Here is a 23,158-nt window from a genome sequence, read left to right on the forward strand (position 1 = left end):
ATTTAAAAATAACAATATACAAGAAGGTACACTGCCACACCCTACTGGGAACCTTCACAGGCAATTTGCTTTCAAAACTACTGTCTTTGATGAAATGCAAAACACCATCTTAACTACGGGATTTGACCTTTAAGAAATTACTGGGTATAAATCAAATTTAGATCCCTCTCAATATGCAAAATGAAAAATTCATACAGAAAACTCCATGTGATATTGCAAACATAACGGAAGGCAAGAATATGTTTATTTTTAAGGCAGTGAACTTTCAGATGAACGTAGCAACGTTGTTACATAAAAGAAAATTCGATGATGTGATGTATCAGCTCTTTCCCCACAACTCAGCTCATACTCCCACAGATCATAATATTTCCAATATTTTCTATACAGCTTCCCTTTGTTCTTTCCTTCAAGTCCATTTCATAGCATCACTTGTTTCCCTTAGAGAACTTTGCAGGGCAGTTTGTGTTTTCCTTACTTTGTCTTTTTCCATCAAAGACTATCTGGTTGTAAAAATTGGATAAACACCCTTAAATCTAGTTGTAGCGTCATATAACAGGACACAGAATATAACGCTGCTTTGCAGAAATGCACATTTATCACTTTTAAATGCAGAGAAACCAGTTGAACTCTGAGGCCTCATAATATTATTTAACGAGCTGAAGAAAGTGATTTTGGCTTATTTTCAGAACAGAAGTTAATGCTGCAAACAGATGGACTGTAGAACAAGCCTACTGTTTTAAGCAGAGAGAAACGTCTTAAAATTGAATGCTTCAAGTGAGAAATTATCTGTAAGGGGAAAAATGGATCTTGAGTTTATACTTTATGAAGGATTAAAGCTTTTACCTATAGCTATGGGAAAGGGGAAAAAAAAAAGATGCTGTCAAAAGAATCTAAAAGCACAGTCGATACCTAGAGCTTGGTCTGATACAAAGAAAAATCGGAAAAACATCAAGAAAAAAAAACAAAGCAAAGCACACAAGACTGCCTCCCCTCTCCTTTCTGCTTCTACTGCACTAGAGCACACTTCCAAGATTAATATCCACTCACAGAGAGAGATAATTATATGTATATACTGTGGTACTGTGGATTAGAAGCATCAGAATATACCATCTGAAAGAGGCATAGCTAAGCAACCTCTGGATAATACATAAAACTCCTGGTGAAACATTGCAGGTATCCTGGTTACCTATTTAACAGTTTTTATTCTTTCTTGTTAATCAATAACTGCAGCGGTATTTACATTTTTCAAGCTTGCTGGAACACAGAGTCAAGGATGACTACCCACAGCAAATTACTACCATGTTATTAAGCATTTAGCCATTAACCCTCAGAGAAGAAGCGAAAGCCTCATTACTTCCCTCACACACAAGCTAAACTAAACCAGTCCTTGGGCTCAACTGAGGAGGTATGTTTTAATTGAGGTAGTTTCTGTACGGCATCTTTTAAGACAAAGAGCAGAAAGTTTTATTCTGGTCTGAACAAGTACCTGCTTGCTGAGAGGTAATAATTTCATCTGTGTAAACTGAACATACCTGGGGGAAAATTAAAGTCTTAGAACACATTGTTGTTACTCACTCACAGAAAACAAAAGGTTTCTTCATGGAGAAGAACACTAAGACTGGGTATTTCTAAACAGGTGAAATATAATAAGGAAAAGCCTTGAGTCAATTACTGTGAAATTGCAATCAGAGATTGAATCCATTCCATCTCTCAAAGGGGAGACAAAACTTTGTGTTCAGAAGTGGAGAGATTATAGTACCAGTGGCACCATCTACTGGTGCCTGCATTAAGGTCAATCCTACTAGGGTTTTTTTGTTTTCTTCCACCTTCAAAAGAATTTCTTTCTCTTCAGAAGGGAGGCAGGTATTAACTGAAAAACCCACAAAGCCCACAGTATTGCTTTCACAGTATTGCTATTTTGACCACGTGCCTTGGACTGAAATTTAGTCAACTCTGGATTACAGAGACTGCACGTCAGTGAAATATCCGAGAGCACATCTAGTATTTCTGCAGAATGTGATTTTTTTTTTTTTTAAATAAACTAAGACTTTGCTCAGTTGCAACCTCTCAATTGCATCCAAAAATTTTATACTCAGGAAGAGTGAAGGGAGCATTTTGTACATTTATTAACTGGGACTCTACCACAAGGACAGCTTAAAGAACGAAGCAACAGTGCAAGAACTCCTGCCTGACAAGCATAATCATAATCCAGATAAATGCAGTGTATTCAACAGGGCCTGAACAGGTACAAACTGCCACCCACGCTGCTCAGTGAGAAGAAAACAACGCTGTGGAGTTACCAGGCTGTCAAATAAGCGCTTTTTGGCTTTGTTTCTTAGCTTTGGCATAAAATCCTTATCTCAAGAACATCCCTGAATTTTATCCTCAGATGAGAGAAGCCACTGAAACACTGATAAGTAGAGTTCAGTTAAACAAAAGAGACCTTGTTACTGGGGATTCTCAGAGTGCTGAAAGAAGGTACATATACAGGAGACTTTGAAGTTAAAATGCTCAGTACTATTCAACATTTGAGAAGCAGCCAATTTCTGAATTAAATAGCCAATAACAATGCTAAACATTTCCATATAATGAACAACAGATCTCTTGCTTAGTAAACTTGCAACTTCTCCATAGACGGAAATGGCAAAAAAAAATAATTCAGAAGCCACAGAAGCCCTTACTTACTCTTTAGCATTTGCCTAGAATTGTTTAGATTTTAAAGCCTAAAAAGAGAATTTAAACTTCTCATACTGAACTTGAAAAAGAATGAACAGAATTGCAATATGCAGTTAAGTATAATTATTTATGTGTATCTGTAAAGGAAGATTATTCAGTTACATGACAAAGAATTACACATAAAAGCCCTAAAACTGCAAGCAGTATGGGTTAAATCACCCTATTGTCATTTTAGTGTAAATTATATAGTCCTGAATGAAAGGGTAGTATTGAGTTTTAAATCAATCCTCCAATGCAAATTTGAAAGCTGCTTCTACAGTAGCACTGAAAAATCTTTTTTAAAAGGCTTTCTGTTCTGTTGAGTTGGAGCTTCAAATCACAGCCGAAAATGTAAATGCAAACCATTTGTAAGTATTCAACAGGGCAGTGCAATGATGTTGATTCTAACACTTATCTACAGTTCCCTGAAGGAAAAAACCAAAAACCTCTTTTTTGTCAAATTAAGTTTTCTGCCTTGAAGAATCTGCATTTATCCCAATCTATCCAACCTTAGCAGGAGCAAGAAAGCTCCCTGGCAACACTGCATGAAAACTTAGACTTTACAGCGTGTGCGTTACTTCTCAAACACAAAACCTGTTTTGTACTTTCTTGGTGAAATTCTTGTGCCTGCACATTTCCCAAAACTGATCTCTCGGGAAGAAAGCTTATTCTGTTGCTGAAGTATCTTATTATGGCTGCCAATACAGCAGCCAGACTTAGACAACGTTATCTGAAATTCCTGGGGACTAAATGCTTTTGGAAAACATACTGCATTATCAACATGCTTAAGGACATTGTTGCTCTGAGCCTTTTACAAAAACACACACACAAAAAAAACAAAACAAAAAAAGAAAAACAAAACACAAACCAAACAAAAAAAACCTCCTTCAGAATAAAACCACAACAAGCTTTCATCTTCCATGGGATCCTGGAGAACAGGATATTGCAGACACTCCTGGAATTAGTAAAAACTTGCAAGCAACACTCATAATATAAGGTAAAGACATACCAATGCTGCCCAGTAAAGAGATACACAAAGCAAAAACATTGTTAATGCATAGTATAGTACACAAAGCTTTGAAGCAGTGTTTTATATAATGTTCTAAATGAATTTTTAGCATTTCATAGCAGCCCTCAGTACTGTAGTGCCAAATACACACCTGGGGTTTTCCCATAAGGATTATAAACGTTGATTTCAAGATAGAAAGCAGAACTGCTCCCTTATCTGCAGTAATAAAGCTAACTTAATTAGGATAGATTGCCCTTTAAATTCATCTGCATCTATGGACAACTCAGCTGGTATTTTTGTTGCGAGTGGTTATAGTTCAGAACAAGAAGCTCCAACAACAGCCTGCTTCTCCTACTTAGTAACCAGGAGTTGGGCATCACTCATGCAGCAAAAGAACAGACAAAAATCTACAACTGAATTTAAGATCTTACAATTGGAAGCTGGAGTATTCATTAGTCCAGCAGGTCTTAAAGCAGACAGCAGAGAAAAGGTATTAAAGAACTGTACATGAAAAAATAATATTTATTCTTAAGAATAAGTAATAATTAAAAACAGTGATAACCTGAGCCATTCACTTCAGTATTAGTTCCAACTATTGTAGAACAGAGCTGTCACGAAGACAGCAGCTCCTCAAGCCAATCACACCATGTACACTAGATTACTGAGTTCCAAAGAAAAATTTCTCTTTTAAGTATTATTATTTTTAAAACAAATTTGCTGTACGTGTTCCAGGCTATAAGAAAAAGTTCTTGGCAAATTGTGTTTTCATGCATTTCATGATTACCAGCAGGCTGATAAATAGAAATCTCACTTCCTCTACATTATAAACGTGGATGAACAGGACCTTGTTATGTCTAACACAGGATATTCAACTGCCACTTTCTCTGTCAGTAATCATATTTCAGGAACAATCAGGTCTCTGTCAAAGTCTCCAAAGACTGAGGTGTCAAAACAAGTTTGAGAGAAAAGAGTACCTAAGAGAATGAAAGATCATGTGTACTTTAATTTCAAAACTAGAATCAACATAGAGTCAGGTTAATGCACACAAAGAAACCATTGTTTATACGCAGCAGGTTATTTGCATGACAGATGCTTATTACAGATGGGATGTAGAAATAGGCTACAATTAAGGGTGAAAACATCGTGTAAGAAGTGATTAAAACTAAGGAAAAACAAAACACCAAATCTGTTTATTCAAAGCAGTAGTCTACACAACCCTTGAGACAAAACGGACACTCAAACTGGACACCCCCCTAGTGCTAAAAGGGAATGGAAGCAGAGTGGTGTGAACTCTAACAAATTCCAAGATGATGATGAAACATTTCAAACTAAAAGCAGCATCAAAACAACCTCTCAGGAGAAAGAGGGCAAGGTGGAGGAAGAAAAGTGACTCCTTCATAATTGCACCTATTGAAGTTGCACCTGTTTAAGGTATAAGTTCACCAGAGAAAAACCTTATTCTTCCAATTAATTTAACATTTTAATATTTGCAATCATTTTGGTAAGCAAGGCTCTTCCTGCAAGAGCAGGGATCTCGCTTACACAAAGAGAGACAAGGAGAAATGGCAAAACTCTACATGGATAGATGAGGCCAGGCTCAAACTCTTACACTCACTTTCTCTAAACTCCAGCTCTGTTCCAGAAGTCAAGGCTGTTGGAATGGCTAGGCACTACATCAGAATTAACATACCACAAGGAATCCTTCTTCCTGAATGACTATCCATAGGTTCTTATGTTAAAAAAAAAGGGAAAATTCTCCTGAATTAACCACATCCTCGTTTTTTGAAAGAAGGTTGGTTTGGCTGATTTCATGGTTAATAAAAGTCATGGAAAGATTCACTATAAACACACAAGTACGAGAAAAGAGAAACCACTTACTACAAAAATTTACACTGCTATCGCAAACTATTGTGGTGAATTGCTAGATTATTAATTCTAAATTTTTCTTTGGTGCTCTAGTATAAATGACTCCAGAAATGCACATCAAATTAACCAAATGTAACTTGGATTATGAAGTGGTCTTCGGTAACTTAAACAGTTTAAAAAAATGCATATATTAAATTAAATAACCGAAGGCTGGATCCAGCGTGTTCCCCTTCAGTTCTTACCTTTGTCTAGGAACTATGAAAAGTGCTCGTACTAGTTTTCTTCTGTTGGCTTTTGTATTCATATTCATGCAAAAATCCATTGCTGCCTATAAAAAGAAAAGTCAATACAATACTTCACCTTTAAAAGAGCCCTTTTTTACTTAAAGCAATATAGCATGCTTTTCAAAAGCATCTTTTACAAGGCTATTCTTCTTACAGCTGCTCTAAAAACTGTAAGAAAAATCTTCATTTTTGCTGGTTTGAAAACACGTCCAGCTACAGGAATACAGACTGATTTTTCAGATCAATACAAGGAAGAAAGCAGGTTTAGGTACACGGGGAGTAATTTGTCATGGAGTGACAGCAGGGGAAAAAGGGAAAAGCCAAGTCTGCTTCTGAAACTAACACATAAGAAAACAGGTAGACAAAATCAATATCCCATGATATATGGGCAATGACTAAGTGAGAAAAGAATTATTTCCACCTGGTTAAAACCAAATTCAGCCACTGCCAGACTCCAAAGCTCTAAATCTTTATTTTCTATCAATCTGATCTAGCATTACAGATTTTAAAAGTGGGAAAAATGAAAACTATGACTGTACCTTGTCTATGAGGTCTCTGTTGACACAATTTGGAAGTTGCTGAAGAAAAGCATCGACTATAAGTTTTAAATGAGATCCAGTACTGGCTTCTTCATCCTCTTGTTCTAACAGAGTGAAATAAACAAGCAGCAAACATCTTTAAGCTATGAAATACACCCATTTACTACCATATTCCCCAAACACACTGCATTTGTCATGCTTAGTTGTTAAATATTCATCCACAGATTTAAAAAAAAAAAAAAAAAGATGAATACTAAATTTCATTGTAATGCAAAAAAAACAAAACAAAAAAATAATTAATGGATAATCTATGCTGACAACAGTCAGAAAGTATCACCTTTAAAAGCTGTCCTTATATTCATGAAGTTCCCTACCTCCTAATCGGTAGCAGTAACAAATACACATTCCTAGACAACTATGATAATGTCTTTAGGTGATCAAAAGGAGGACCAGAAGAAGGACCAAACCTGGGGGAAAATAGCCCCAAAACACCTTAATGCGACTGTGTGTTCTACTTTATGTGCGTTTGCCCTGCAAGAAAAATAGACATTTTGATCAAAAATGTCCATACAGTCTGGGAGACAACATGATTGAGCCGCCCTGCAGAGAAGGACTTAGGGGTGCTGGCTGATGAGAAGCTCAACATGAGCCAGCAATGTGCACTCACAGCCCAGGCCAAACATATCCTAGACTGCATCAAAAGAAGCGTGGCCAGCAGGTCGAGGAGGGGATTCTGCCCCTCTACTCCACTCTCATGAGACCCTATCTGGAGTCCCGGGTCCGCTTCTAGAATCGCCCATGTAAGAAGGATACAGAACTGTTGGAATGGGTCCAAGAGGAGCACTACAAAGATGACCAGAGGGCTGGAGCATCTCTCTTATGAGGACAGGCTGAGAGAGGTGGGGGTGTTCAGCCTGGAGAAAAGAAGGCTCCAGGGAGACACAGCAACCTTTCAGTACCTGAAGGGAAAGCTGGGCAGGGACTTTTTACAAGACCGTGCAGTGACAGGACAAGGGGGAATGGCTTTAAACTGGAAGCGGAAGATCTAGATGAGACATCAGAAAGAAATTCTTCACAATGAGAGTGGTGAGGCACTGGCACAGGTTGCTCAGGCAAGTTGTGGCTGCCCCTCCCTGGAGGTGTTCAAGGCCAGGTTGGACGGGGCCTTGAACAGCCTGGTCTTGAACAGCCTGTCCTTGCCCATAGCATGGAGCTTGGAACAGGATGATCTTTAAGACCCCTTCCAACCCAAACCATTCTACAATTCTATGATCTGAAAGCAGAACAGAGATAGAGACTTCAAAAAGTTGGATATGGTGGTGGAATTGTGCCCAAATAAACTAGAAAATACTCAAGACTTGGTGAAGTCACTTTGCCTTTACAAGCTACACAGTAAGGTAAGTCAGCATAGAGATTGAAGTTCCTTTCTCAGTTTACTGAAAGACAAGAAGATGCTACATTGTAGGACATTCATTTTCTTGTTTTTAGGAGACAGCGGGGGGCAGGGCTTGAGCTTAGGTAGAGAAACACTAAAAATTGTTCCAAGAAACACTGTGAGCCACTGCATTTTGAAGATGCTACAGATTAAAGCAAATAACATAGCCTTCTCTCTTGCACAGGCTACTAGAAGTTAGAAGAAAGATGTGTCCCTTAGGAAAGGAGCAAAAAGAAAAGGAAGATGTTTTCAGATGCATGCAACAGCTTCAACCAGCCAGTTTTTACTAGCAAATCTTGTTTAAATGCATTTTTCTATTTAGATATTTACAGCCACACCTTCCTGTCTCCTCTTTATGTTCTTTTCCTCTTTTTCCCTTACAGCAATTTGTTGTCTCACCTTAGTCTTCCATTTAAACTGACTCAATGGCACTGAAACAAATTTAGGAAAATAAGCCTTTGACAATTCAGTCACTTCTCAAGACAATCTGTCAAGAGGCTGTGCTATCACGCTCCATTTCAATAGTTCCCAAGTGTATCTCTTCTTTCACTGGTCGCCTCCCTCACTGGAGAGCTACAGATATTCTTATGTTCTATTTCCAAGTATTTCTTCCTCACCATAGAACATACTACGTGGGAAGGCTCTTCTGTAGTAACTAAAGCTGGTTTGGGAGTTAAGATAGAAAATTAAGAATTTTACAGTGCCATAAAATGAAAGAGTCAGGGATTCCACCTTTAAGGTAAGCAGCAATTCCAAGTACGCAATGCATGTCAAAATGGGTTCATTTTTTGCTTTTCACATGGATCCTCTTGAGTTCCAGTCTTTCATCATCACCACATTTTAAAATTGCATTACCTCTATTTAAAAATTTACTACACATAGTAATGTATAACAATTACAGTTAGAATATTTGTAATAGTCTGTGTGCAGAACAAATCATGCAGTGAAATCATTGTAAAGATTGAAAGAATTTTTTTTTTGTCTTTTTTGAACACCTTTCATGTAACCAGAAATGCAATCCTGCAGTTTTCAGGGAGCAAAATTGAGAAAGCGTGAGAACATACTATGGACTTACTGAAATCATTCTCCTGCAATGGCTGGTGCCAAACCAACCTTCTAGTAGAAAGAGTCCGGGCCCACAGCAGTGGGGGTGGAACTGGATCATCTTTAAGGTACTTTCCAACTCAAACCATTCTATGAAACAATCTTCAACACCAACAATTACATGCCTTCCCCTCTTCCTACACACATTTTCTGAGAAAGCCCTGGCTCCCTTATTGTCAACATCTTTGTTAATTTTGACAAACCTATAACCTTGGAGGGTTCTCTCCTAGAAACTCAAGTCTGCCTGAAAGCTTCAGTCTACTTCGTACACCATCACCCAGACAGCAGAAATAACAGAAGTACTTTGGTAATGCTAGCAGGTATTCCTCTGCGACATGAGCTTCTGTAATGGATTTCATCATGCAGGAACCCTCACATACAGATGGTACAAACTAATACCACAAGCACATTGTGGGCTGGATCCCCCTCTCCACACAACACTTGGGCATATACATAATGTTAAAACATCTTGTTGAATCAAAGCCTCATTGAGGAACGTCTTCACAATCTCACAGGTCATCTATATCCAAAACATATTTCTTAGTAAGTATTTTAGATCTTTAAGTTCCTGCTCTTCTGATAGCGCTAGCTCTCTAAACAGTGTAGGAAAACTAGCAAGGTTGACTTAATACTCACTTCTACACATTATAGCTGCTGCTGACCCACCTTACGAAAGACATATTACACTAGAGATGCTTTAACATCAGACTTCTGCTCCCATTATCTTTGATGGCTTCCACCTTAGCCATTTCTTACTTAACATTTTTGTCTCCATTCACACAGCTTCATTTTTAATATTTTAACTACTCCTTTAAAAACAACCTCAAAACTCACTTCTTCCAGCATGTTTTCCATCACTATTTTCAGCTCCAGTGCTATCTGCTCCCTCTCTCTTCCCTGAGCATATTGAAAATAAGAAAGTTAAGATTCACTCAATGTTACCACAATAGAGAAACAAAATAAATTAGTTTATTTCTTAGTAAACAAACCTCTTAAGTAACTGCATTGACTTTTCTTGTACATGTCATACCTTAAATTCAGCTAACTATAGAGTTCAACTGTTAGGAAAAAAATGCAGAAACAGGCATTGTCAGCTGAGAGATACTGGCACTTGGAGGAGTTGTTCAAGCTACTCCATGTCCAAATACACAGATCCATGCATTAGCTTGGTTACAAGAACCTACACATTAGACAGCGACACAGCCTGTTCCAGGACCTCAATTTCTTTGCTCGGATGGGAACTTTACAGCTTGAAGTTTTGGCTTTAACTTCTCAGATTTTAAAGCCCAATGCAGTTTCAAGCAAGACAGTGATTACATTAGAAGTCCATCAGATAAGGTAGATTTTCTCCAATCAGTGGACTTCAATGTAATTTTTTTCCCCTCCACATTCTAGACACAGAATAAGTTTTCTGCTTAAGGAATGAGGAAAAAAAAAAACCAAACAAAAAAAACCCCAAACTCTGCAGCACTCCTTGGAAATCCAAAGCAGCAAAACTGATCTGTCTTACAAACTTGGCTCAAAGAAAAGACCTCACTTACTCCTCTACGAATTTGGCTCTTAACAACTGATGCTGCTTTTCCCACTATTCAGAACCACTGAAAGAAAACCTCATAATTCGTAAGAAATGTTTTGCTGCTGTTTCCCCAACTAAAACTAACACAGCTCAATTTTCACAGGTGCCATTTGAAGCCCTTTTTGTATAATTAGAGGTGAGAATTCTTAAAACTCTACTATGTAAAGCTGTGATATCAAAAGTCTTCAATAATTAAGAAGGCAGAAAAGGCAGAGCTGAATCTTAGATTTCAAAACAAGTTAAAGCCAGAAAACATTTTATTATCCTAAGCACATTTGATGAGAAAATTGCTTATGCACTGAAGTCTACATGCTTCTTTCTAGTCACTTTTCAAACAACTGCATTCATATTTCGTTCTTTTAAAAAACTAAATAAAGGAATCAATAACTTTCACTAAATAGACCTCCATATAATAATTTTCACTTGTACCTGAACGGCTTGTTTTGAATGTAGTTTTGACTACAATCCTAACAGTTTCTAGCTATTCAAGACTCATTTAAAAATAAAAAAACACAGTCCTCCCTGAAGTCACTCTAACTACTGACTAAAAACCATCCAGCTCAAAAAAGCAATCAGGAAACAAAGAATTCCTAAACCAAATTCTTTTTACCTTGCTCATCAAGCAGCTTTTTTGTAAGATCTTCTGCCTCATCTCCACAGTCCAACTCCAGGGGATCATCATTAATATCCAGATTCTCCAGCTCCAACTCCAAATCCTCGCTCCCAGGTGCTTCCTTATTATCTTTGGCATCTTTTGAATCTATTTAAAAGGTAAGTAGAAATACCAAACTATTAAATGCACACAGTAATGATTAGAATACAGGAATACTTAGATTACTAAATCTATGTCTCTCTATTGTCTTACTCTTGTTAAAATGAAATGGTGGAATATCTACTTCTTGAGACCACACTGTCTTATCGTTTAGGTCTCAGTGGCTTGATATCCTTCACATAGATACCTATTCCTGAAAACTGCAGTTACCTACATTGAGGCCTGCAAAGGATTGCCAAGAGCTTTTAGTGCTTTGGTTTGTTATGAACTATATCTGATATGTCTCTATTAGACGATCTGCAAACATTCAAACAGAAGGAGATATTAAAAATGTAGCAATCTAAATCCAAAACTACTTAAAATGGACTGCCAGGTCAGCACAAGGGAAGTGCAAGCAAAATAAACCCTGCAAACAGGGAAGGTCAGATAGAAAAACAGTATCCTCCTCACACTGGTTAATCTCCAATTATCTTCAAACTCTATCAATATTAAAATGCATTTATTTTTTTTCTTCTTTAAATACAATACCCAGATATAATCCCTATCCCAGACTTTCTTCCCTAAAAATTCATCCAAACTGCTGTACTGTCCTGACAACCATGAATTATTTCATTTGAGACTCGTTGCTTCCATCAAATTTGCTTATCTGTTGTGCAAGATATGCTAATAAAATACTCATCTAAGCATTCTACCTCTTGATTCATCTTTGCCGGAATCCTTGTTCTGAGAACATTTTTCATTATCCTTAAACAAAATTGCTGGGACAAAAGCCTTCAAGTCAATGAGATTCTCATAGAAGTTTCTAGCATCTTCGTCTTCCCAGATACCCCCCTCTAGGTCATATTCTCCTGGCTTTCCTGGTGTGAAAATATCGATGCCAGGTCCATGTTCTGCAAAAAGAGCAAAACCATAAGAAAGTTATTTACACAAATTTCTCATCTTCCAAAGGGAGGCACCCTTAAAGAATAAGAAAAAATACTTACAGAAACATGTCAAACTATTTACTGCTACCACTGTTTTCACTTAAATATTGAAATGTATACTTTAAAGTGCTTTTAACAACGCAGTCTTAATATTGGATATATTAATAGTTTCTCTTAAAATTGTGAATTTGACATTGATAGAAAATTGAAACAAAATTGATAAAAAAATGGAAGAGAGTATCAGAGTGAACATGAGATCAAGTAAAATCAAGCCACGCATTATGTGGCATTAGAAAGGAAAGCTACAACAAATTTTGATCACTTTGGCACAAAAAGTAATTGCTTTGAGCACAATGAACTGTACCTCAGCGTATTTTAAAAACAGAAGTTTAAAAATAATAATCTTAATTTTAGAGGTGTTTAAGAAATACCGCTTTCTTAAGCTCAAGATCACTTTAGGCAAAAGCTACACTTGTGATTTCAACATCTCTAGACCTAAAATTTGAGATTCATCAAGGCATGGAACAGTTCTGCCAGTCAAAAGCTGTATTTCTCCTCGGGAGGAGAGAAAGCCACCCACTGACTTACCTGGCTCCTGCTCATAACATCATGACCCAAAAAAGACTTCAAATTCATTTTTTAACAGTATCAGATTTTAAAACTGAAATATAGTTCTTTAAACTGAAAGGATTAGGCTAAAAAATTTTTCATTTTCCATTTATTCCTGTATTCCTGAAACAAATCTAAAAAGATATTACTTAAGCTATTGTAACTACACAGCACATACAACAGTTCTGGCTACACGTTATGTAGTTTTTATTAAATTAATCAAACATCATTCATTCTTTGATATCCATAAGGGGGGAAACCTAAATAAAAATAAACCAATGAGGAGAACGCATCAGTAAGAAAGTTCCATTAGCTTTCCCACCACATCCAAGACAAATCTGCTGTTTAATTGCTTTAGAGGGTGCCCTACCCTCAGGTGTTGGTTTCTCTTGGGGAAGGTCAGGCATATTTTCATCCAAAAGATCAGCCAGAGATTGAGAATTTGCCAATAGCTTCTGATATGACATTGCAAATTCCTCATATTGCTTGTGTCGATCTTCACTCAGCTCTCCTTTAGAGTGTAGAATGCGCCTACAAAAACCAAAGTTACAGTAAGATGATCTTTTTTCTCAAAATACATTTGAGCCATGCCGAATCACTATCACATTCCCTCTCTGAGGAAACTGCGAGAATTCTGGTTTAGACCACAATACAACTCTGAGCAACAGGAATTCCTCCCCAACCACCACACTGAATTACTGACTTCAATATCCCTGAAGAAAGTACAATCACAGAAACTCTAAATTCAACATCCAAAGAGAAAGACTACCTTATATTTTTGCCATGATTATTCTGTAATAGTCCTCCACTGTGAAAAGACTTCTGTAGTAAATTAAAACATTGAACTTACAAGAAAGCTGGATTGAACTTCCTTTGCATTTGTAACAGTGCATTTCCATGTTGTTCAAATGGCTCTGAGTCCAAACTAAGAAGTTACATTTGTTTATTCACTTGTTCTTTGTGTTTTTTTAATGTAACTGTCTATATGTGATTTAAATTACCATTCAAATAATCAAAACCCATTGTCAGAAGCAACTTGTATTCAAAGGAACTAATCACTGCTTATATATGCACACTAAAGCAGTTTCAGGTCTCCATGTAGAACAGTACAATTCAATTTTCTCACCAAACTACAATTAAGGTCATTGTGGATTTTAGACAAAAAATAAAGAATTTTCAGGAGATTGAACCAAATATACAGAACCAGGCAATCTGCTAGTACAAAGCTTGCCACAGAAGACTGATGAAAGACTGCCATCCTTGATTTTGGGTTAACAAAGAAAAAGCTGGTTGCTTATTAATGATGTTCTAGGTTGTCTTCAACTAGGGCTCTCGAGAAGTGCATTTCCCCATTACTCTGCAGAACAGTCCTTATGCAGACAAGGCGCAGACAGTTCTTGACCAGTGAGGGACACTTCAGGCCAGCTGAGTTGTTTGGGAGCCTACTACAAAGGTACAACTGCACTCAAACACAGGCTTTCAAAGGGAGGCTGATAGAATGAGCTTGCTAGCATTCAATTTGTTTTACAGTAGCTTGAATAATGCTAGTAACGCTGGACTAACTAGCTGTAACCACTGACAACGCACCCTGCACTGAGGTGAAAGCATCAGAACATAAATTTGAAGTGAGGTGCAAGTGCCATAATTCCTAAAGCAGGCTACATCACTGCATTGTGACAGGGGACAGGACAAGAGGAAATGGCCTCAAGCTCCACCAGGGGAGGTTTAGCCTGAACATTAGGAAAAAATTTTTCACTTAGGAAAGGGTCATTGGGCACTGGAACAGGCTGCCCAGGGAGGTGGTTGAGTCACCTTCCCTGGAGGTGTTTAAGGGATGGGTGGACAAGGCGCTGAGGAGCATGGTTTAGTGTTTGATAGATCCGATGGGTCTTTTCCAACCTGGTGATTCTATGATAATTAGTCTTTTATTAAGCAGTAAGTATACAACCACACTCTTGCCAAAATACAACTTCTGAAACGGTTTAAACAATTCAAGATGTGGGATAACTATCTTGGCTTTTTTCAGTTCCAGGTTCATTATGAAACAAGTCATCTTCATACGTAACAGATTCACAGGGTGAGCAACAAAATCCCTGTCTGGTCAGAACCACAACTTGACACAGATGTCGTGCTAAAAGGCAAGAAGCAGTAACACTGCTAAAAATGTTATTTTTTTATCCCTATTACAAAATGCACGTATATAACATGTAGTACCTGCTTCTGCAAAGTAGAATAAGAAAAATTAACACATGAAATAACCACTGGCAATTTCTAAAGTGCAGTAGTTCAGCTTGGATACAGGAAACATGTTAAGTGCCAATCAATAGCCTTTCCATGGAGACAGCTATCCATTAGGTATGTATTTTAGGTTTAAAATATCCCAGCAGCCTCATAAACACTGAAGCTCTATGCTATTATTAAAAAGCAAAAAGGCAAAGTGCTGTAGCAACAGTATAAGAGTTTCAGTTCTCGGTTTCAGTTCCCAAAAGACAAGTGTTAACAAATTCAAGCAGCTGAAGCATACCAAGCAAACTTTAAAAAGCACAATTTGTTTCTGAATGCAATTAAAGAGTACAGCATAGAGTACTTATCTTTATGCCTCTTCAGAATTCCACAAAGTGCCACCAGGCAACTCCATCAGATCTCAAGAACATTTTTAATTTAGATAAAATAAGTTTCTTCCATATCTAACACTCAGTTTTGAAAATTCACACTAGAATTTGGGAATCAAGTTGTTTCCTTCCAGTGACACAGCCTGTGCAGCTTTTACTGCGCCCTCAGCTCCGTAATCAATTATCAGCCTCTATCATCAAAGTGTAACTTGGGGTAGTTTTCCTAATTACCCACCTGCAGAAGCCCTTGTGTCTAATAATGCTTTAATTGTACATTAATGATTCAGCAGGTAACACAATATTAAAGCACTGTTAAGGTTTGCATATTAATTTTCAATTAACTCAAGCTGTCTGTACAGCGTGAGTTATTTCACAGTCACTCTCCTGATACAGGAAAATGCAAGAGGTATTTGCCTGACAACATATGATAATCTGAACATATGATGCTGCTGATGCACAAGAGGAAGCAGTTCAGTCCCCAGGCACTTCATTGGTTCCGAAATAACCGTGGGAATAAAAGCTGTTGCTATCAGCAAAGTGGATCAGGCTTCGAACACAAAAAGGACTGTTCCAACAGGATTACTGCTTTTTTAAAAAAGAAAAACCAACACACACACCCCAAAACAACAACAAAAAAACCAAACCAACCAAAACCACAATCACTTTCCCCAAATCTACAGGTTAGGAAGACTTCTATAGTATTCAGACTCCTTACGAGGCTAGTTTCTGTCTTTGACCTCATGCCTTGGACTTCCATAGCATGCAAATGCCAAGCATCTCTGTTATAGACATGTTGTAAGCCAATAAAATTTGGCAGGACAGTTTCTTGATGTCTTGTTTGTTTTAACAAAATTTATGCCCCAGCTTTCATTAAGCAGTTAATCACCCGCAAGTTCAGATGGAGAGAAATAACAGAATTATCTTAATTCAATGACAAATTATACTTCTCCATATTCCTCTGCAGCGAAGTTCATAGGGAGAATTCAGATTATAAAAAGCATAAAGAGATGTCTAGTCTGATGCACTCAAAGCAGGCTCAATGATGAAATTGTGCCAGCCCACACAGGGCTCTACCCAGACATTTTTATCCATTTGTACAAGTAAACACTGAAGTGTATTTCTTTCTCCCAGGTCACTCACTTCTCTCTTCTGCATGGTTTCCTAACATTCTTCCTATATCTTGGAATTTTTTTTCACTTGATTTCCTATCATACAGACTTTATAACACTCTGCCATTGAAATCCCGGACAGAACCAATGTGTCCAGAACCAACTATAACTGTTAAAGTAAAAAAATTAATGAACATAAACTTGAAAAAAAATATCAGTTGGGTCAATAACACTTTAAACTAGCAAGGTACTTGTAGAAATAATGGTAGCCCAGAAGTCAGTTTACAGTCCTGTGAAATGCTACACTTAGCTCGCTAAGATCAGACAGGACTGCAATAGAACACCTGTCAGCACAATGGATCCAAGTCTAAAGCCTCAGCTTGGGAACATCAAATTTTAATGTATTCCAACATAAATTTGGCTCTGGACTGACATTCAGCCTTTTGACTGAAACTTGTGCCTACACACAGCAACACGTTCATTTCTATCTGCTTGGAATGCTTCCAAAAGGACTTAAGAATGATCACATTTTAAGACCAGCAGTCGAGTTTAGGCTGGCTCCAATAATGAAAATTGATGAGGCTTTGAAGAAAATCAAACAATTATTAAACAACATGGTCATGGTAGAAAATAAATCATTCAGAAGCTAAAGATGTGTATACTCATACCCTTCAATATTAGTACTGAATAGAGACATTTAAGAGGATTTGTATCAAATTGCCTATACCTTCCAATATTTTAATATATAAAATTTGCCTGCATTAAAGTGTAAGGGACACCTTGTTAATCTAACCTAATTTTTCCTCTGTGCCAGTACCCAAAACAAAGTAAACAAGCCAAAGCCATTGTGGCATATGCTCCGTTAGGCATGCGCGGGTGGAAAGGGAGAAATCAGGCTGTGCCAACTGGAAAAGTAAAATTCCACTGGGAAAAAAGCACTACTTTGAAGCTGCTGAGGCAGCACCAAACTAATAAAAGTTAAGAGAATTAAAGCTAAAGATCAAGCTCTGTTTTCTTTAAAGGCATTTAAAGAGTCTGTCTGGGATATGCTTTTTAAGTACTCAGAGCAAAATTTAGAACTTTTTGTAGATAAACTGCAGAATACACACTGCTAAGAGACTTTGCTTACAAATACAGGAACAACTGTAGGCATTTAATAAATAAATTACTTTTTTTCCCTCCATAAATAAAAAGCAACATTTAAATGTCACCTGTTTTGTCTTTCAATATTTTGTAGCTCCCTGTGGTCCCTTTTCAGGTGTTTGGTCAAAGACGTAAAGTATTCCTTCAACAAATTCTGGAAAGGCTGTTGTTTCTCTGGGCTAATTATCTCACTAGGAGGAAAGCTCAAGTTAAACTTCTCTGCAACAGTTTTTACTTTCCTTGGTACCAAACCAGCAATGTCATCTCCACAGTGCCGACAAAAGCTGATAACCACAGAAACATGAGTATGGGATTCTCGATCAGCGTTAATAATATTTTTAAGCTGCTCATAGATTAAAGACAGACCTTCCTTGTCAGTGAAAATCCCAACTATTGTCAATTCTGCAATGAAACGCAAATCAGTTCTTAACTTGGTAATGTTGGGAGTCTTTTCTTCTTTCCTTGCTTCAAAATGTTTTTTCCAAGCCTGAAGTAATGAAGGAGCAAAATCAGCATAGCGCTGGTGAAAGAGGGAACATAAGTGCACAGCGCAGTTCACATCTGAGATTTTCAGTTTGGCTTCCACAATAGAAGCTACTGCTTCTGCAATGTACTTGCTTAAATTCAGGCTATTAAAGTCATGGGACAAGGAGTCCCTTTGTTGCTCTGTAATGGTCTTTAGCTTCTTAACAAAAGCTGTGTTCTTCTTCAGACTGGAATCTAGTCTGCTGAAGAAGTTTTCTTCAGGGCGATTGTCTGGTGCATTCTGGTTTTTGCTGCGAAGCTCTTTTCTTGCCTGATGGCGTTCCCAAGCCTCCTGATGGAGCTGATGTGCTTCCTCTTTTTCTCTAAGAGAAATAAAAATTACTTATTTTCATTACACAACCTTACTTTCAGGTTCAAAGGAAAAAAAGAGTAAAATTAGGACACTCCCCCCAGTAGTTTTAAACACCATTACCCCTTAGCAGTTGTCCAGAGAGGATGGGGATGCTCCATCCCTGGAGGTGTTCAAGGCCAGGCTGGATGAGGCTTTGAGCAACCCGATCCAGTGGAAGGTGCCCCGCCTATTCCAGCGGGGTTGTAAATGTACGGGTTTTAAGGTCCCTTCCAACGCAAACCATTCTATGATTTTACGATTAATGCTCTATTTTTAAATATTTAACAAGTTAATAATAAAAAGCAAAAGCACTGGCTTCATAAACTGTTCTGTTTAATTTTTTTTCCTGCTAGTAACAAGTAACAACAAGTTCTACTTGTTACAAAATTAAACGTCTCAAATATTCCTATGCAGAACATATTAATCCCAACAGACTAAGAAAATACAGTAAAACTCCATTTACTCCAGAGAGAGATGAAGCTCTTGCATAAGAGGACAACGTCCTTTCAACAGGTGACTGTATTAAACAGCTAAGCGAAATCTTTTATTCTCGGACTACTGAAATTACAGTGAATTTTCAATAGGTAGAATACATCTGTCCCAGCTAGAGTTCAGCTATGACATTGCCTCAGTCTTAGCAAGTGACATATTTCAAACAGAATCTACAATCTCAGCTTTATTGGTCTAAAGATGCTATCTTGAACACTGCAGTACCTTTTGGTAACATACTAAACATTATCTTGGTAATATCACATCTGCAGCTGCCAGGTTTCATCCTATTTTTGCCATCCAGGCAACAATTGACTACAATTGTTTATAAGGAATTACATCCACCCCTCACAGCAGATTTGCTCCTATCAACCAGTTACAGCCTATACTCCCAGTTGCATGGTGCTACTACTCCTCCATCTTAATAGAAGCTGTTTCTTGATTCAAGCATAATTGTGCATTACGTGGTCCTCACACGGAGAACACTACCAAAACCCCATACCAGACTAAAGTAACAAAGGTGAGAAGTGACAACTAAAAGCCATGTATAAGTCATAAAGCACACTTAGTCAGCCATGTAAAATTTATAACACTCCATATAACTTGTTATAAGTAACTCAATTCATCTTTTATAATCCTGCAGGACTACAACATTTGCCACAAATGAACCATTAAAAGACAACTTACTTCAGCTGAGCAGCTGCTTCCTCTTGTTTCTTTTTCTCTTCCTCCTCTTGTTTCTTTTTCTCTTCTTCTTCAAGTTTCTTTTTTTCTTCTTCTTCAAGTTTCTTTTTTTCTTCTTCTGCCTTTACTTTATCCTCCTCTTTTTTCTTCCGCTCCTTATCTTCTTTTTTCTTTTTATCCTCTTCCAGTTTTTTCTTTTTATCTTCAGGAACCTTTAAAGTCTCTCTCTTCATGCCAACCTTGGCATCTTCTTTTGGTTTCTCCCTGGTACTCACTGGTCGCCTTTCACCAAATTCTTTTTCTTTATTATTTAACTGAGATTCTTTTTCTTCCATGTTTGCTGGCTTTTTGCGCTCAGCTGGCATTGTGTTACCCAGCGAAGTCTGTAGAATCACAGGAAAATAAATACAATTAATTTGTTGTTGATACACTAAAGTCACTTTCATAGTCCACCAATACCCACTTAGTAAGGTAAGTCCAAAATAAAGGTCTGACTCAGCAGAATAAAATACATGTTGAAGGTAAGTTTTCTTGGACTAAGGAATGGACCTAACAACAGGTAAGAACTAATCATTTTGTTACAACATCACACTGCAAAGTTGTCTTTAGCACGATGTGTGAATTAAAAGCATTTAAAGTTTCTATAACGTTGAGGAATATGAGATCTTGGAACATAAACAGAAGTCCATCTAAAAAAAAAATCCATGACTGATGAAAGCAAAGCATCCCAGGCGGAAAAATTAATAAAACTTTGATTCATCAGCATACACCTGTGCCTCACTGACCTTTCTACACATCTAAGGTAACTCCCCCTTCCGCTACCTTGACTTAGGTTATTGCAGGTTAAACCTCAAGTGGTTTAGCCTCTTGCTCAAACAGGGTCAACTAAGAGGTCAGACAAGATTGCTCTAGGCTCCAGTCTTGAAAACTGCCAATGAAGGAGACTACACAACCTCTCCAATAATTAACTGTTCCCATTGTTAAAAGGATCACCTTGATCCCCTCCTTCCTTACCCCTCCTGAGATTTCCCCTGTCATCTCAAGCACTGTCCCATATATCACAAGCACCAGCTGGAAGAGCATGCTGTGCTAAGATACGTGCGAACTCCCCTGCCAGCAGAACAAACAAAAATAACAGTGGAAAGGCTACAATTATCTCAAGTTAAAGTCTTCAATGTGTTTCTCCTTCTACTCAACCAATGTTTTTCTGGGGCCTTTCGGAGCTTTTGCATTTTTGGTGTTTTAAGCCCTCTAAGCTTTAGTTTCATTTGTCCAAGGATACAAGAGACAACATATATTGAACAAGATAGGGTAGAATCAAAAAATATTGTAGATCAGAAGAAAACTTTGGAGGTCACTTGGTCCAACCCCTTGCTCAAAGCAGGTCCAATCAGATCAGTTAGTTAAGTTTAGTTAAGATCAGTTAAGTTTTGAATAACTCCAAGGATAGAGATGCAATGGTCCGCTCTGAGCCTTTGTTCCAGTACCTGAACAAGCACACTGTGAAAAAGCTCTTAACACCACCCTGTAACTTGCTGTGTCCCACCTTGTCCTTTTCATCCTATCCCCATATAGCTTTGAGAAGAACCCAGCTCTATCTTCTCTATACTCTCCTGTTAGGTTTTTACAGTCTGTAATAAGACCCCCCCCCCCTCCTCTTACATATGAAAAAACGCAGTTCTCCGGACTTGCTCCACCACGTCAATGCCTTTCTTGGAACAGGGAATCCACGAATAGATGTGGTGTCCAAATGTGGCCTTTTAAGTACCAAACAAAGGAGAAGACACACCTAACTCCTGTTACTAGAGTTTAGAAAGCAGCTGGCCTTAAAAGAAGGGCATTCTGCTGACTCATGTCCAGGATCCACTAGGGCCAGATTGGACTGAAAAAGGCAATTAGTATCACCTAAGCCTTATTTACTTCAGGATAAATTAATTTCTTAAAACAAACAATAACTTTTACATATTTACACCCCTCAAGTTAAATGCATAAACAGGCAGGACTGATGAGACATGACTGCATGTGATACCTCTTAAAGAACCATCACTTAGTTTCTATTAGTAATATCACTTCTATTCCCAACTGCCACCATTCTAACATTTCACTCAGATCCAATGACGAAAATAAGCTAGATTCCTATATTCCCTGCATCTACTCAAAGCAGACGACACTTGCATTCCAATCTAATGCAGAGTCCTTCTAGTATTATTTGTAACTATTTTGAAAGATACTCATAAATAGAGATTTTCTTTGGTGTGATGTCCTAAGTATTTCACACTCCTCCCTCCCTCCCAGCACGCACCAAACCATAACAAAACAGATTCATATAGTGACTATCCCATACAGAACTCTGCGTTATGACGTTTATCCAGCTCTTCTGAAGACAAAATTGTTCACAAAACCTCACACTACACTGAGATACAGGCAGAGACAACTTACCATTGGAGATCCTACTCAGGACTTGGACTCAATGATAGCAATTGGCAAGAGCACCAATGAAGAAGTGTTCCCGACACTGATTTATGGAGGCGAGACCAATCAAATCAGTGTTGTTTAGACAAGTACTAGCAAATTTGGCTCCCTAAAGCATGTCTACAACTAATAGGCTTCACAGCCCAACATCTCAGAATTACTCGGACTTCAAAACTGCTGATCTACACAATCTTAAAACAGTATTATTATAAAATAAGTACTTAACCGAGGGGGCAAGGGAACAAAAAAACTAACAAAACCCAAATAACCAAGCAGCCCCCCAAGCCCCTTCATATTAAATTTCTAAACTAATTTTTCTACCTCTGCGGGCCAGTTAAGTGGGACCTGTTCCTCACAGATGCAAACTCTCTATGTGCCTGTTTTACATTAAACAATAACTATTTATTAATCTTTTCTCACTATGAGTCCACTAGGAAATTCCCTAAGCTTGAGACAACTACCTCTCCCACCATTTTTAACAAAAGGGATCTGAGAGGGAAGCTTTTAGCATTTAAACATCACCACAATATCTCAGTAGTAAGATTAGGTCCACTAGGACACTGTGTGGGACTCTACAATAATTGTGTTAAAATGTTTTTCACCTATTAAAGAAACCTATTAAAAAAAACAGTGTTAGATTCTGAAAGATAATAAATCGGAAAATACGTTTAAAAGGGAAATGTTGGGAGAAGATAGTTGTTTGATTAAAGAAATGCTGGACAGGCATGCCACAATTCCAATACTCCAGCTTTTATCTTTGTCCTACACCTGCTGTTAGAGGCTAATTCAATTACAATTTGAGAGAGGAGGAGAAAGGTGAAAAAAACCCAACACAAACAAAAATATTCACCTACACACGTAACTTAAAACAGCATGGTCACCTCCCAAAATCATTAATTACATTACATTACTCTTACTAACTTCATGAACTCAGAATTCT

The 23,158-nt window shown here is 37.7% G+C and overlaps 1 protein-coding gene across 3 annotated transcripts in view; it reads right to left on the reverse strand.

Annotated features, from left to right (window-relative positions):
• Positions 1–23,158, reverse strand: part of UPF2 (UPF2 regulator of nonsense mediated mRNA decay) — a 62,690-nt gene that overhangs the window by 36,272 nt on the left and 3,260 nt on the right. For 2 of the 3 annotated variants that reach the window (XM_069869139.1, XM_069869307.1), the window contains exons 2-8: positions 19,750–20,129; positions 17,765–18,544; positions 13,203–13,363; positions 11,993–12,190; positions 11,139–11,288; positions 6,414–6,517; positions 5,833–5,918 (exon numbers count right to left, since the gene is read on the reverse strand). In XM_069869139.1, coding sequence (XP_069725240.1) covers positions 5,833–5,918; positions 6,414–6,517; positions 11,139–11,288; positions 11,993–12,190; positions 13,203–13,363; positions 17,765–18,544; positions 19,750–20,111 — 1,841 coding nt within the window. In that variant the 5' untranslated portion in view covers positions 20,112–20,129. Of the gene's footprint in view, positions 1–5,832; positions 5,919–6,413; positions 6,518–11,138; positions 11,289–11,992; positions 12,191–13,202; positions 13,364–17,764; positions 18,545–19,749; positions 20,130–21,408; positions 21,429–23,158 lie in introns of those variants that run through there. The other variant, XM_069869220.1, reaches the window with a different exon arrangement.

The sequence above is a fragment of the Phaenicophaeus curvirostris genome, chromosome 1, assembly GCF_032191515.1.
Source record: "Phaenicophaeus curvirostris isolate KB17595 chromosome 1, BPBGC_Pcur_1.0, whole genome shotgun sequence".
NCBI lineage: Eukaryota > Metazoa > Chordata > Aves > Cuculiformes > Cuculidae > Phaenicophaeus > Phaenicophaeus curvirostris.